The sequence below is a fragment of the Cibotium barometz genome, chromosome 1 (assembly GCF_041138505.1).
Source record: "Cibotium barometz isolate CiBa-2024 chromosome 1, ASM4113850v1, whole genome shotgun sequence".
NCBI lineage: Eukaryota > Viridiplantae > Streptophyta > Polypodiopsida > Cyatheales > Cibotiaceae > Cibotium > Cibotium barometz.
Window position 1 is genome coordinate 65,882,179 of NC_141046.1, and position 17,353 is coordinate 65,899,531.

Consider the following 17,353-nt stretch of genomic DNA (forward strand, 5'->3'; position numbering starts at 1 on the left):
GCTTACTCATTCTAGCTTCTGACCCTTTACAATTTCACTTTCATCAAGATTAATAACAAATTTTAGCACATCACCACATTCTTCAACCGTCATATTATAGAATCTAACCATTGCAGATTGTACTTTGTATACATCCAACACAAAGTTATTCTTTTCATGGAGCTTGAATATTACCTCCTTTGAGACTACCTCCTTTGAGTCGATCTCCTTTAAGCTTGCCTTGGAGGGTACCTTTTAGCTTATCCCTGCACTTTTCTATGAGCATGCCTTTGAGCTTAATTTACAAGTGTGTATGTGAAAGAGATGTGCAAACTCACCAATGAGCTCCAAGATTTTATCATTCAACAAATTTCATACCTGTAGGACATGATAGGGCTTTGGAAGAGGTAAATTGTTTTTCTCTTTAACATGGTCTTAAACCCTTTATCCAATTGCTTGTGAATCATAGCATATTCAATTGTGAGTTGATCCCCACTAAATATCACAAATACCTTGACCATCATTGGGTGTGAAAGACTTGCTCACCCTTGCAAACAATTTATGTGGCTATGTCCTTGGAGACTGATTTAAATTTGGAAGATTGGAGTGCAGACTTTACCATGCATTTTGTGAGTACTTTTAAAATTGCCATATCAACTTCATAATCTGGATTGGTAAACATTTGTCCAATTTTCTTTCATACTCTGATTTGATGCTTCCATTGACCGCCTCCAATGACCAATTTATTTTAGTTGTTTCACATGCTCATGTGGCCCTAATGGAGTCAACTTCTCTAATATAGTTTGTATCTTCCTATTCCTTTGTTCTCAACTTCGCACATTAATAGACAACTGAATATTTTCTATTTGAACAACATGCACTGCATCCTATAATTTATCACACACAGTATCCTTCTCAATCAACACATTTAAGAGCTGCATAATCCTTGCTTCCTTGTTCTTTAGTAGGTATTGAGTAGATGTATAGACACTATATAATTGGTTGACAAGTCTTTTTTGTGTATCCTAACAAACTAGCATGACCCTCATATACATACTTAATGAAAGATGTTAATCTTGAAAATTGAGGAGGCTATTGAGTGTAAGAGGATCAAGTGGATATATCGATTCCTCTACCCAAAGATCAACATGTTTTTTACTTGCATCTCTTTGCTATTGCATCGCTATTTGTTGCACTATATTTGCTTCTCTCCTCTTGTGTAAAGGTGCATACTCAATATCTAATTGAATGTGTATATCTCTTTTCCTTTTTCTTCCTGCATCCTGTATTGAAAATATATAGACAATTAACCACAAAACTTATAATACATAAATTTAACCATTGAATCTTAATAAAAAAACATGATATTAATTCTTAAATATCAAACTAGATAAATATAACATATTAAAAGTTAATTTAACAGAGTAGTAAACCATAACAGTAGCAATAACAACATATTAAATCATAATATTAAGCACACCAATTAAAGCATAACATCAAGCTTAACTATAACACATTTTAAGAAATTTAACATAATAATTTACATAACATTGAATCATGTTAGTAAAGTAGAGTATAATATTAAACTTAAATATTGTACCATTACATTAAACATTAATTAAAAAGAAAACTATATTAGAAAACAATAAGAAGATATCAAAACATAAAAAAGACCAAACTTGCATAGCTTTCTTCTCCTTTGAAGTTGCAGCATAATGGATATATCTGAACATAAAGATTAATAAAGGGAAAGTTGAGTTTTTGGTTCCAACCAAAGATTAATAAAGGGAAAGCTGAGTTTTTGGTTCCAACCAAATGGCACCAAAAAATCAACGCACCCTTCATCATCAATCTTGATCTCTATATCATGTTTTCTAACCAATCGAATGATTGAGAAGATCAGTGCCATAAATGTGAAAATGAGGCGAAATAAAGAGATGTTCAAAAAATAGAGGCAAGCTACACAATTTGAAGGCCTTACACAGAGATTCAAATTTCTCCTCTACAAACAAGGGAAACTCGAAACAATTGGGAAATCCCTTATAAATCTACAAAAAAGAAATTTAAAAACATAATGGTTAACTAAAAACATATAGACTAAGTCTCAAAGTTAAAAAAAAGACTTGTAAACTGAATAGAAATTGGGAAAAATGTATAGACATGCTCTTTAGACCCTAATCTAGGCGTGGATAAAAAATAATTCAAAAATTTGAAGTCTACATGTAGATATATGAAATTTCTTGATTGAAATGTAAAAAGAGCTTAAATCCATCAAATTTCTTGATTGAAATGTAAAAAGAGCTTAAATCCATCAAATTTGATGGAATTTGAAAGAAAAAAGCTAGGAGGTTAATCAAGAGAGTCACATTAACACGTTGGACATTTAGAGTTGAAATAAAAAAACACTTTTTGATATCTTCAAAATCTGGTCCCAATCTTAGACAAAGATATTGTTAGAATAAAAAAAATAGGTGAATCTATTATAATAGCCAAAACATGATCTTTTAGATCCTAAAAGAAGGGAGAGAGAGCTAATATTTTATAGCTCTTTTTGCACTTTTCCTTGATTCATGGAAGAGAGAGAGAGAGAGAGCCTTTACAGGGTCCCTTTTTGAGTCCATATTTTTCCTAATGCAAGGAATTTCCCCAAGTGGACCACATACTTGGACCTCATTCATGGGTTCAGCACCTTCAATATCAAAGAAGGGACAAGCCTGATGTAGATTTTTGGATACTACCAATGGTGTAGTACTAACCATCGATTTGTCACATTCAGAGATATGTTTAAGACCTGATCATAGCCATGGCTTTGATGAGAAGTTGATATACAACTCTTCCTATATTTTGAGTTATCTAAGGTGTGTACATCCTCATCACAGAGACATGGCTAATCATAGACCATGAGGGGCTTTAATGCTAATTATGATTGGGATCTTGATCCATTCTTTATGGCCCCACCAGCATGTTTTTCTAGCTCATCATTGACTTGTTAAAGGCATTTCCCAAGTGGACCACATACTTTGACCTCATTCATGGGTTCAACGCCTTCAATATCAAAGAAGGGACAAGCCTCACGTAGATTTTCGGATACCACCAATGGGTGTAGTACTAACCTAGATACTATTGGTCTGTAACATTTAGAGATAAGACTTGATTATACTCACCCTAGAAGATCTTGTATCACACTCCAAGGTATTGCAAAGTTGGTACACTTTTCTTGAAAAGTGGGCCCATTATGACCTATATTGATATGTCTATGATGCCTCACCAATTCCAAGGATGAAACTTAAATTAGGGAGGGGGATACATTAACCACATTGATTAACATTACCTTCCATGTGCAAAAACACTTTTGTAATCACTTTTATGATCTTTTTACCACACTAAGTGCTTAAATATATGATGTAATTTTTTTAATAATCTTTTTTTTTTCACACAATAAGTGCTTAGATATGATGTAATTTATATAAGCTTTGATGAGCTTTTACACTTTTTAAATCACTTTTATAATTAAGTGGGATGCCAATCTTTGAAAGCTTATGTAAAAGCCACCCATCACTTTTATATACATACCCTAGGACTAGCTCACTCTTTGGTAATAGGCACCTGAGACATCCCACAAGCAAGGACAATTGTAACTCATAAAGGCCTTGAATATAAGACATTTTGAGTACGCAAAAGCATGAGCTTAGATATATCTATTAGAACTACAAACACTAGGCATAAATGATCTATACTTATAGGGAGAGTTTGGTTGGAATGTACTTTAAAATGTAGATTAATTCACTTGAGTTCAACATGCAACCACATTGAACGTTTTAGTCCATAAATGAGAAGATAACTACCCACTTCAATCATTGAAGTAGTAAGACATACCTTATGTGGTTTGCAAAGGACTTTGGGAGAGAGTAGAGATCAAAGCCATGAGGGTAGAGACCATGTAAATATTGAGGCTTATAGTGACTCTTGTAAGTTTGAGTTGGTAGTATATAGTGTGCCTGTGTGACTCTTGAGTTGGATTGATATGGTTATGCAATGGGTTTATGCAAAAGTTTTCCAGTAGATATATTGTTTTTTTGTCATCAAGAGTGCCCAAGTAATGACTTAGTACAAAAGCTTAAAAAAAACTAAAATATTAGATAAAGGTATTGCATGGATATTACTCACAAGTATTAAAAATGGAATGGATATAGACACGTCCATAAACACATCTTTTTAAAAAAAGAGATTATCACAATCATGAGGTTCTTGTCATTTTCTAGATTTTGGAAAAATATATACAAAGGTTTGTTTTTAAATCTTATCAAAAGAAATATATTTACAGAATGGACCAAAACAATTTAGTAAAACTTTATATAGAGGTCATTCAAAACATGGAAAAGTGATCACACAGGGAACAGAGGTGATATACCTTTTTTCTTCTAAGTGAATGCCCAATGCTCTATACAAACATACCAATATTATTAAAGAATCCAAAAATGTTCACAAAAGTACATGATATTATATAGTAAGAATAGAGGGCAGTGTGGGTGTATGTGTTCCTAAGACTGAAGCTTTGGTATCAGGAAAGGTCTCATAGCCAAAGAGAGGTGTCACATCACCCGTGGACCATACAGTTATAGGATATGGCAATAGATGACCAGGCATATCAACAACGTAGTTTTGAGTGTAGAGGTTCCATAAATGTTGAGATGTGGCACGAACATGGCTAACACACTCTATGGTTTCCGGGAGTAAGAAGTCATCATGTAACTCCCCGAGGTGTTCATACCAGAGCGACAGACGAAAGCCATGGACTTGTCCCTTGGGCCGTTTTGCAATTGTTTCATTAACAAGATGGTGTGGTTGATAGGCGCCTATCGCAATCTCCGAGTCGCGAGCACCATCCAGGGAACGTTGGTTACAATTGGCCGAACCAACGATAATGTATTCATCATCGACTGCAAATTGCATAGAAAACATATGAGTGTGTATATATCTAAGGTCACAACTTATATCTCAAACTTAAAAGTCAATAATTCCATCCAGGCTATCAAATCTTTACCGATCATGGTCTTGGCGTGCACATAGATCATGAATCGCCGATGGAGTTGAGCAATAGCGTAGTGTGAGCCTGGCCTCGGAGCTTCAATAGGGCGGTATTCGTCCGGGTGCGGAACTTCTCGGTTGCCCAAGCAGAAGAAGTTGAGGTAGTCGGTGGGCTTTGCCCGGCCGCCCAACCCTTTGGCCTGGATCGCTCTTGCGATTCTCTTGTACATCATCTCCATGGTCATGCTCTGCCAGTGTAGAATGTCTTGGACGCTGGAGCTCTCGGGCACGCCCTCCGGCCACATGGGGACCACAATGTAGACTGCGAATCTCTCTCCTGCCTCGATCTTGCTCACTATTTTGAGGGTGAGTTCCATGGGGATGAGCTGCAAGGCTCCGGAGTCTTGGTGCGCGCTCCAGCAAGCCGCGCCTCCTACGAAGTACTGATTCTCTATGTAGATGAAATGTTTGGCGCGCCGGATTGCGCAAATGTAAGCATCTTGAATGCTGCGATCTATAGTGTGCTCCTTGCCGGAAACTAGCCCCATGGCGGCGGCGATGTCAGGGTCCCGAGGGAACCCAACAACGCCTCCTTCATCGATAGATCGAAAGATCTGCGCATTCCAGGCTTCTTCATCATCCTCTGCTATGATTTCTTTAGGGGGCCAGAGAACATTGAGCTCTTTGATGTTTAAGAGGGCGCCTCTCTTGCCTTGGCGCCGCCATCGCTGCTCGAAGTTGTAGAGGATGTCCCATGCGCAGGGGCCTTCCACCATAGCGTGAACATCGTGCCACGGCTCCCGCGGCCCGCCCATCCTGTGAGAAACCCCATCGAAGTTGGTCTGGTGAAAATCGTCCTTGTGGGCGGTTGTGCCCAGCGTGCGGAAGAGGGAGTGCGATTGCGTGTCGTAGCGCCCGTCGCAGAGGTCGATCCCGCCCACGAAGCTCACCAGCTTGCGGGCGCCGCCCACCTTCTCTGCATCTTCTCCTCCTGATGATCCTCCTCCTTCCTCGTCTTCTGAGAGAGCCACGTCCACCACCACGGCCTTCTGGTGGTGTGTGAACATCAGACTCGTCTTTATTCCTTGGACTAGGCTGGACCCGTCGTCCGGATTGCGAGGACACAGCACGCATTGCACCTTCGTGCCGGCAAAGTAAGCCTCCGTGTTCTCGTCATGCGTGTGCATGACCCCTGGCGTTTTTATACCCAGCACGTTCACTGACGTCCGGTCATCCCACACCAGCAACAACACTCGAACGCCCTCCTCGCTCTTCCTCTTCAACAGGTCCCCAAGTGTCACCCCTTCCGCCCCCGGAATCATCCTCTCCATGTCTCTCACCAGTGTTATTTTAGTGTAAACTGACCATCCTACTATGTAAATCAAGTGCCTAGCTCCTGCAATGGCCTTGTATAGATCCTCCCAGCATCTGGTTGCCTCGTAGAGACGGTCCCCATCTAGAGCTATCGGCGGCATGAAGCCCTCCGCCATGTGGGCGTCTTGGTAGAGGCGTATTCTGTTACCCCTTTCTTGCCTGAAGAAGCTGTAATGGACGCCTGACATCGAGTTGATAAGGCCATCCCCCCAACAGACATAAGGGTCATCCTCCACCTTCACAAACTGCAGCCTAACCAAGATCTTGCCCCTTACTTTGCTGCAACCGTGGGTGCTGCAGAGGTCGTACCATCCCTCTATCATCTGTCCGGATATCAGCTCGCTGGGCGGGATGTGGGCTCTGCCCAGCACCACGGATCCGATGGGCAGCTCGTCTTTCACACTGATAGTCAGGCCTTCGTTAGCCGCCACCTCATAGGCACAGAACACGTGGAACGATTCGTTCCACGTCGGGTGGAGGGGTGCATGCCTGACCACACGTGTTTTCGCCACCCTGGCAGACCCAAAGTCCAGCGTGGCATAGAGCTTGCTCAAGCCTTTGCCGATGTGGAGAAACTCTTGAATCTCCTCAATGATTTGCCGATCATAGCACATACAAAGCTGCATACGATTATCATCAGCATGCAGACTCATATCAGCCTAAACCATAGTAAATGTTGCATAATAATCAAAGCCATTAATTAAAATTGCTCCTTACCTTTTGCCAAAAGGGGTGAGTCCTACGGTGCTCATTGATAATCTCAGCGGCCTCGCATATGGTTGCAAGGAGCACTCCGTGAAAAACAAACGTCTCGGCCATGCGCCTTAATCAAGGATGAAGAGAGGGTTTAGACAAGATAAGGGTAGAGCTAATGGAGCTAAGTCTAGTTTGGGAGGGTGCAGGTAATGCTTTATGTAAAGCAAGAATTATAACGTGTACCTTTCGGTCACTGCTAGATCAACGTGGCCTTATGTAGCATATTCATCGCCTAACTTTTCTGAGAAGCCAATTACTTCTGCCTGCAGCTCAAATGAGGTTGAGTACAAAGATTCATCCTTAAGGCAAACGTTCAAGAAGCTTTCATTATCTCAACAAGAGTACCATAAAGGTCTCCATAATGAACGTCTTCGTAAAGGTATTGCATGTGAGCGACCCCTTGTGTAACACGCTTGCGTGTTTTGATTTAATTATTCCTTTGACGTAGAAACGCACTACGCTTGAGAAGAACAAAGTAACCCCCCAAAAAAACAAGGGAACCCATGCAAGTGCTTGTGCAGGAAACTCTCAACATCAATATTTGATGTATTTCTTGGAGTGAGATTTTGATCCCCCGCGAGATTGATAATAAATTATATGAAAAGCGTATGCAATCACTTGACTCCCAGTACGTTTCCTCAAACCGAACATTAGACTTTCACGCATTAGCTAATTCGCCATAACACGTCTGAATAAATTATATATTTCATTTTGTCATTCGTATGGCCTTTTACACGACAAAGTAAGACGGCTTGGCCAGTCGAAGGCGTTTTTTTTTGTCAAAATCTTACTTGGCCGGACATTTTGTCCAATTTTGAGATGTACGTGAGAATGCATGATGAGGATGTATATTCAGTGTCTGATAAAAGGGTAGCCCTAAGCCGATTATATGATTTATATCCAATCTTTGTTGATTGTAAATTTGTAGTGTAGATCATGGCTCGAAAAAAAAAAGGTTACAAAAATAACGGCAACTTTTCAAAACCCAACTTGTATCTAACACTAGTTTGGTAGCTCAGCAGGATATAAATATGTTTTTTCAAGGATTTGCTAAAAAATACATATCTTGTGAATAGGAGCAATATTTTAGAATTTTTATTCTAAGGCATATCTTTATGAATGTGGCAAACTTTAGAAAATTATTAAAATAATAATAAAAATTTAAATATAATTGATAAATCACCATAAGTATAGACATATCCAATTCAATAATCCAAACAGGTTATGCATTTACAAAGTATGTTTCTATATGCAAGACAAAAAATGATATCGACTCATTATAAATTTCTTCTAAATCTTACATAGTATTTAAGAGCTGAGAGATAGATTTTTCATGAAAAAAATTATTGCATTAATAATTAATTCAATTAAATTTACTTCTTAGAATCTCTTTTTAGTTGTTAAGTTTTTGACAGCCAAAATACGATAATAGTGTGAGCTTATATGGTGATTTACTTTAGTTATAGTAATAAATCAATGTCTCCATTAAAGTAATCAATCAAGAATACATATCTTAACATTTTAATTTAGTTAGAAGGAGACAAAGTGATGGTCTCAATTTTCAAAACTTTATTGATAGCAAAACAACGTATATAAACCCTTGCTTATATTTGGATCATCTAGTGAGAAACTTATGAAAATAGTGTTTATTATTATATAAAATGACTAGATATTCCACTAAATCCTTATGAGATGTTTAAAAATGCGTGAAGTAGTCTCTTATTCTATAGTAATAAACTCGATGTAATAAATATGGTTTAAAGTTTGTAAACTTTCGTCCAAAATAAAGTGCTTAATAGGATAGGTATATATGTGATTAGCTCTCACAAAATGTACCACCAAAGCATAACATTGTACAAAACATGTGTGCAAGATTTGGTCCTAGTCCGTGATTGTTTAATTAGCTATAAAAATCCTTAAAGATAATTTTTTTATGAGACAGCTAAATACCTTAGAATTTTTACTAAGACCTAAACTTTGGAGCTCTAATTGATTTTTGAGTCTAAGATGGATTATATTATACCATATATATGTTTATGAAGCAATTGCACATCCAAAAACTTTGGAAAGCAATGAGAAATCGGCTAATTAAAGCCTTTAATTCAAATATAGTCCAAATAGTTTTGAATTACGGACTGTAATTTGGTGTATGAATTCTTATGAAATCAAAAAGCCTAAAGGTAACCAATGTGATCCCAAAAAATCTCAATTTTCTTTCATTATGTACCTAATAATATGAAAAAAGGAAACCTTTGATTTTCACTATCCATGTGTTCTAAATAATTCCATAAAGTTGCTCACTATAGAGGACACAAATATATTCACGAACACTAATTTGTCCTATTACCAAACTCATATTAAAGAGAGGCTTATTTTATCGAAGTCCAATCCTTCAACCAACATGCCTCATTAAAAACTGTAAAAATCCAACCCCTCCCCACCTCCTCCAAGGATTTTCTTGCCACTTGTAGGTCTCTCTGATGTATCCCAAATTCATCCTTACTTGCCCCAAATCTTTCCACCTCACCTGAGACCTATCCCAACAATCTCCAATCCCCATTCTCTTATTATTCATCTCCAGACTATTCTTGCATTCAGCTCAGCTAAGGGAGGAGTAAACTTTTGTGACCACCATATCCCTAAGCTAAATAAAGAGTTCCGTGTGACCCTTGTGCATCCTTCCCACTTCATTAAGCCCCACATCACCTTTTTCCAGCTGTAACAAAGGAATTTGCAAAAGGGAGAGTTTTGAATTCTCAATGGAGTATGTGAAAATAGCTTTCCTCTCCAATGTAGTCCTATCTACTTCCCCTTACACTGAACATTAGATCTCTCTATCACCTCCCTTACCATTCTGGTCTAGATTTCCTCATGTTGTAAGCATTTAGGTAAGCTGGTTTGCCATATGCAGTATTCCCAGTAGTCCCAAGTCTTTGGACATACTAACTTTCTCCCAAGCAAGCTAGGCTAGATATCCCCTACCATCCCTATTCCTTTTTTAGAACTTCCTAATTGGAGCCATAATCCTTCTCCAATGGCATTTTCTGAAATCAACCACTAGGCACAAAAATAGGCACAAAAACATCACATATGCATTTAAGACTGAATTTACAATAGCCACCCTGTCATGAAAAGGCACCCTGATTTCTTCCCATTTCTTTATTTTGTCCAAAATCCTATCTATTGCCCAGTTAGTTACATCCTTATTAGTCACCCCAACCTCAAGAGAAATCCCCAAGTGCCTAACATCTGCCCCTTTTGTCCAAAATCCTATCTATTGCCCAGTTAGTTACATCCTTATTAGTCACCCCAACCTCAAGAGAAATCCCCAAGTGCCTAACAATCTGCCCCTTATGACCTCACACCCCCACCTTTCCATGGATGTCAAAGTCATCCTCTTCAATCAAGCTAATAATTCTGGATTTATGGATGTTACATCTGGACCTAGAAGCATCAACAAACAATTGTACTATTTGCAGAGCTTGTCTTGCATTGTCATTGTCAGCCTTTAAGAGAATAGCCAAGTTAGTGAGAGTGACTACCAATTGCTTGTATGAGGAGATGATTAAGAGTGAGCTGAATGTGGCATACTGTAATAGAATCTAGAGGGTAAGGTGGAGTATGGATACTTGGGAGGTGGAAATTGCTAATAATGGGGTTTAAATGTACCTTTAAGAGTCTAGACTTTTTTGTGACATTAGGAACTCAATGGAGTCTTTTTGGGCCCTTTAATTTGCCATTGCCTAATGGAGGTGATTAAGAAATAGACAAATAGGGAGATTACATGTGGACTGAAACTAATGGTTTGTAAGAGCCTAGAAGGTAGTGGTCAAACTTAGAATAATAGGCTAAATAGACTCTTTTTAAATTTTCAAAATCAACTAAAACTCAAAAATTTAAAACGTATATGAATTTTTCCCCTATTTTTTATAGAAAAGGATAGCTGCAGCCTGCAGCCATCATTAAGTAAGGTCTCTAAAGTGATAGAGGCCCAAAAACGAGTTCCCATGCATTCAATGCACATTCTCCTTCACTTTCCACTATCCCTCTCTCCCACGTTCCCTCCAAAACGCTCTCTCTTCCCCCTTTCTCATAGCAGGGTGTTTTTCACTCTCTAGACTACTTCTTTTAGCTATCTATCTCTTGATCTACCTCTCTCTTCACTCAGAAACCTAGATCTATAGCTATGGAAGCTTGATCTGCAACCTCCTCTTAGAAGCTATGGAAGTTTGATCCTCACTTACATTTCCTTCCTTCATCCTTCTTCCTTGTCCAACCTCCTTTTACAGAGTGTAACAGCAGCTATGGAAGCTTGATCTGCAACCTCCTCTCAGAAGCTATGGAAGTTTGATCTACATTTCCTTACTTCATCCTTCTTCCTTGTCCAACCTCCTTTTACAGAGTGTAACAGCAGAGCTTAGCTATGGAAGCTTGATCTGCAACCTCCTCTCAGAAGCTATGGAAGTTTGATCCTCACTTACATTTCCTTACTTCATCCTTCTACCTTGTCCAACCTCCTTTTACAGAGTGTAACAGTGGAGCCAAGCTATGGAAGCTTGAGTTGCAAATGCTTTGGCTCTCATAATGTTACTCATTGTCTCCTCTCACCCCCTCCAATATCCTCTTTCAAAGTGCAGTAATAGCACAGCCAAGCCCTTGGAACTTGCTCTACAACTCCTTCTCTTTTGTACATCTCCCTAGTCTAAGTTTTTTTCTCACCATTCTATTTTCCTTTGCCATCAAGGTTTATAATCTCTCTAATATATACATCTGATGTCTTCTTCTAGAGCTCGAAGGCCTCCGATCAGTATTCAATCTCTCTCTTGTAGCAGTGGTCAAGATGAGGATGGGCACTGGAACATCAAACAGTACGAGAAGTGGAATTGGATTACGATGCAGCCTAGTACAAGAGGAACCCACAAGGTGTCAAAGCGTACGTTGATATACAAAGTCACCATTGGAAAGGGCGGATATTGGAGCTCAAACAAGATCGTGATGGAAAAAAGCTAGCCAAGGTCCAACATGTTTACAAGGCAACAGAGCTGAAACTAGCAGACCATGACCAACGTCAACGATTTCCTGCAAATTGTAAGTTATTTCACCACTTTATATTCTTGTTTTTAAATCAATTGTGTGCTAATGGGTGGTTGCAAGATGAGGGTACTCACTTTCGTTCACTCTCTCTAAAATTGGGACATCCATGCATCTCGGGCGGAGTACCTCGATCGTGATAGTGCCGTGAATTAAAAGACGACACGTGCCTCCCGAGCCTAAATCGACATATCTCGATCGAGATGCCAACTAATGCCACGCTAGCAGGTCCGGGTTTCCAGGCGTCATCCATGTCACCAATACATGTCACCGCCACCACAATATCTCGATCGAGATATCTATGCCACTCGGATCCACATCAGGGCCACGCTGTATCCCCGTAGGCATATTTGACTAGCACATCTCCATCGTCCACGTATCTCGAACGAGAAATTTACATCCAATCGCGACCATTCATTGTTCGAGGTAATGGGATACAATCTCCACCGTCCCCATATCTCGATCGAGATACTGAGTTCAAATCTCAGCCGTCCAAATATCTCGATCGAGATACAGAGATTCAATCTGCACCGTCCAAATATCTCGATCGAGATACGTAGATGCAATATCCACCGTCCAATTATCTCGATCGAGATACGGAAACGCAATCTATACCGTCCATTCACGTACGTTGGAAGATGCGATCTCGGCCGTTTAAATATCTCGATCGAGGTATATAATGAATCTTGACCGTCGAGATACCTTGTCGTGGTAATGCCTTTAAATCGTGGCCGTCCATGTACCTCGTCCGGGTGATATGCGGAGATAGTAGTTATATGCGGAGTTTGTCTTAGGGGAGGAGGTCGATTACACCAGCCATCGTCCGGGTGGTGGTGCTGGCCGAGGCCATCTCCAGGACCAGGGTAGGCGGCCTCCACCAGCCCTTCGTGTAGCACCTACCACAGATCCTTCATTTGTGCCATTGTCGACAGTAGAGGCTCTTGGCACGCAGGTCGGCATTGACGTACGGAGTACCACGGAGAGCATCCAGCACGTGGTGCGCCTATTCTCACGATCTATACCGACGACAGATGTGGAGGTATTTACATATATATTACGTCTTAAGTTTTTTTGGTCATTTATCTTCATGTTTATATGTACTTTTCTATATTTTTACATGAGCAGCATGGTTGATTGTGTCACGCAGGTTCCCACACCTACCACTGAGAGGCTCACTCAGGAGTTGGTAGAGGCGAGAGCGGAGATTGACCGCCTCCGAGCTGCATTACAGATGGCAGAGGCAGCTACTGCAGAGGCACAGCATCTGAGAGAGTCCGACATCCAGCAGGTAGGTTTCTCTTGCACGTAAAAGAGTTATAATTAAGGTCCTAAGTTATAAATTTCTTTAATTAATACCTAATGAGAGACTAATCAATTATTTTAATGCTTTACTTTTTTGCGTAGGCTCAGACCGAGGTAGAGAGCTCCAGAGCTGAGGCACAGCATCATCAGATTATGGAGCAGATTGCCCAGCACAGGGCAGAGCAGCTGATGCTGCATGTTCGAGAGTATCGTAGATCCTCGGACGTGACAGTGCCTTACCTACCGTTATATCCACGGCCTGTCACAGAGGTTTTTCGACGACCTCTCCCGCAGGATGCACCACCCTTCCTACGTGATGCGTGCTGCTGTTTATGTATCGAGGACATTGATAGTACATGAGGATATGCCCTGGGATGTGGACATATTTTCCACTTGTCTTGCATCACCCAGGAGCTAGTCCGGTTCTCAGCATGCCCATCCTGCCGTGCACGCGTCGACCTAGCGACGTACAGGGTATTGGGCATCGATGATCTTCACCCAGGCCTTGTTCGAGTAGATGCCAGGACTGGCAGGCCTGTCGACTTTACATCAGCTATGGACTTGGGACTCGACGCCTTCGACGATAGAGCCCAGGAGCCTGAGGTGCCTCCTGAGATAGAGTGGAGCTCACATGAGTTCGACGCTTACCAGAGAGTCCTACATGAGAGCCAGGTCACAGCATATGAGCGCGTGGGTGGTGCTGGCCCTAGTGGCACATCGGGTGATGGTGCTAGCAGCAGTGCTGCTTCTCATGAGCAGCGTGTCCTTACAGCAGAGGAGCTTACACGAGCAGAGTGGCAGACACGCACCATTGCAGATTATAGATTTTGGGTTTACAGACAGAGGCGTCTTACATTAGCACGACGTAGAGAGAGAGAGAGGGCCATAGCAGCTTTTGGGACTCGTGAGCTCCCGAGTACACCGGCACCAGCTCACGATCCTGCCTTTGAGGCAGACCTCCCCGCAAACATTCGACGACCCCCGCAGCCGGCACAGCCTCCTCGACGTGCACAGCAGCCTCGACGCGCACGTCGACCGGCAGTTAGAGATGACGATTTTGATTGGGTTGCTGTTGATAGTGACTAAACTCAGACTAGCTGGGTTAGCTCACTTACATTGTACTTAGATTTTTGGGCAGTGACTAACCTCAGACTAGCTGGGGTAGCTCATTTTCATTCTGAAGTACTTATTTGATGTTTATATCATTATGAGTTTTCTCATTATTGAGTATCATTACATTTTAGTTGATGTTCTTGATTTTATTATATTTTTTAACACTTTGGCTATCATATTGTTTGTTGAAAATCTCCATGCCATCGTACCCAAACATGCTCTGATGGGGACCAAACTTTGCAAGCATGGGGAGGGGACCCACCCCCACATGCTTGCAAAGTTTGGTCACAATCAGAACATGTTTGGATTGGTAATTGGCGCCCAGTGCGGGTTTTTGAAGTCTCTTGGTGCTTAAGAGGCCATGGAAAATCCGGGCCTTCCCCATACCATCGTACCCAAACATGCTCCGATGGGGACCAAACTTTGCAAGCATGTGGGGGTGGGTCCCCCCCACATGCTTGCAAAGTTTGGTCACAATCAGAGCATGTTTGGATTGGTAATTGGCGCCCAGTGCGGGTTTTTCAAGTCTCTTGGTGCTTAAGAGGCCATGGAAAATCCGGGCCTTCCCCATACCATCGTACCCAAACATGCTCCGATGGGGACCAAACTTTGCAAGCATGTGGGGGTGGGTCCCCCCCACATGCTTGCAAAGTTTGGTCACAATCAGAGCATGTTTGGATTGGCAATTAGCGCCCAGTGCGGGTTTTTCAAGTCTCTTGGTGCTTAAGAGGCCATGGAAAATCTGGGCCTTCCCCATACCATCGTACCCAAACATGCTCTGATGGGGACCAAACTTTGCAAGCATGGGGAGGGGACCTACCCCCACATGCTTGCAAAGTTTGGTCACAATCAGAGCATGTTTGGATTGGCAATTAGCGCCCAGTGCGGGCTTTTCAAGTCTCTTGGTGCTTAAGAGGCCATGGAAAATCCGGGCCTTCCCCATACCATCATACCCAAACATGCTCTGATGGGGACCAAACTTTGCAAGCATGGGGAGGGGACCCACCCCCACGTGCTTGCAAAGTTTGGTCACAATCAGAACATGTTTGGATTGGTAATTGGCGCCCAGTGCGGGTTTTTCAAGTCTCTTGGTGCTTAAGAGGCCATGGAAAATCCGGGCCTTCCCCATACCATCCTACCCAAACATGCTCCGATGGGGACCAAACTTTGCAAGCATGTGGGGGTGGGTCCCCCCCACATGCCTGCAAAGTTTGGTCATAATCAGAGCATGTTTGGATTGGCAATTGGCGCCCAGTGCGGGTTTTTCAAGTCTCTTGGTGCTTAAGAGGCCATGGAAAATCCGGGCCTTCCCCATACCATCGTACCCAAACATGCTCCGATGGGGACCAAACTTTGCAAGCATGTGGGGGTGGGTCCCCCCCACATGCTTGCAAAGTTTGGTCACAATCAGAGCATGTTTGGATTGGTAATTGGCGCCCAGTGCGGGTTTTTCAAGTCTCTTGGTGCTTAAGAGGCCATGGAAAGTCCGGGCCTTCCCCATACCATCATACCCAAACATGCTCCGATGGGGACCAAACTTTGCAAGCATGTGGGGGTGGGTCCCCCCCACATGCTTGCAAAGTTTGGTCACAATCAGAGCATGTTTGGGTACGATGGTATGGGGAAGGCCCGGATTTTCCATGGCCTCTTAAGCACCAAGAGACTTGAAAAACCCGCACTGGACGCTAATTGCCAATCCAAACATGCTCTGATTGTGACCAAACTTTGCAAGCATGTGGGGGGGACCCACCCCCACATGCTTGCAAAGTTTGGATCCCCATCAGAGCATGTTTGGGTACGATGGTATGGGGAAGGCCCGGATTTTCCATGGCCTCTTAAGCACCAAGAGACTTGAAAAACTCGCACTGGGCACCAATTACCAATCCAAACATGTTCTGATTGTGACCAAACTTTGCAAGAATGTGGGGGTGGGTCCCCTCCCCATGCTTGCAAAGTTTGGTCCCCATCAGAGCATGTTTGGGTATGATGGTATGGGGAAGGCCCGGACTTTGCATGGCCTCTTAAGCACCAAGAGACTTGAAAAACCTGCACTGGGCGCTAATTGCCAATCCAAACATGCTCTAATTGTGACCAAACTTTGCAAGCATGTGGGGGGGACCTACCCCCACATGCTTGCAAAGTTTGGTCCCCATCGGAGCATGTTTGGGTACGATGGTATGGGGAAGGCCCGGATTTTCCATGGCCTCTTAAGCACCAAGAGACTTGAAAAACCCGCACTGGGCGCTAATTACCAATCCAAACATGCTCTGATTGTGACCAAACTTTGCAAGCATGTGGGGGGGACCCACCCCCACATGCTTGCAAAGTTTGGTCCCCATCGGAGCATGTTTGGGTACGATGGTATAGGGAAGGCCCGGATTTTCCATGGCCTCTTAAGCACCAAGAGACTTGAAAAACCCGCACTCGGCGCTAATTGCCAAACCAAACATGCTCTGATTGTGACCAAACTTTGCAAGCATGTGGGGGGGACCCACCCCCACATGCTTGCAAAGTTTGGTCCCTATCGGAGCATGTTTGGGTACGATGTTATGGGGAAGGCCCGGATTTTCCATGGCCTCTTAAGCACCAAGAGACTTCAAAAACCCGCACTGGGCGCCAATTACCAATCCAAACATGTTCTGATTGTGACCAAACTTTTCAAGCATGTGAGGGTGGGTCCCCTCCCCATGCTTGCACAGTTTGGTCCCCA

At 42.2% G+C, this 17,353-nt stretch overlaps 1 protein-coding gene across 2 annotated transcripts; it reads right to left on the bottom strand.

Moving 5' to 3' along the window:
- Positions 1-4,421: 4,421 nt before the first annotated feature.
- Positions 4,422-7,569, bottom strand: LOC147642336 (phospholipase D alpha 1-like). Of its 2 annotated transcripts, XM_086805422.1 has the most exons (4): positions 7,321-7,569; positions 7,099-7,204; positions 5,024-7,001; positions 4,422-4,919 (listed from the first exon to the last, which is right to left on the bottom strand). In XM_086805422.1, the coding sequence occupies exons 2-4, from the start codon at positions 7,198-7,200 to the stop codon at positions 4,480-4,482; spliced, it is 2,520 nt and encodes an 839-aa protein (XP_086661548.1). In that variant the 5' UTR covers positions 7,201-7,204; positions 7,321-7,569; the 3' UTR covers positions 4,422-4,479. The 2 variants fall into 2 exon arrangements, with proteins under 2 accessions (XP_086661548.1, XP_086661540.1); XM_086805414.1 differs by lacking the exon at positions 7,321-7,569 and having other exon boundaries at positions 7,099-7,288.
- Positions 7,570-17,353: the final 9,784 nt, after the last annotated feature.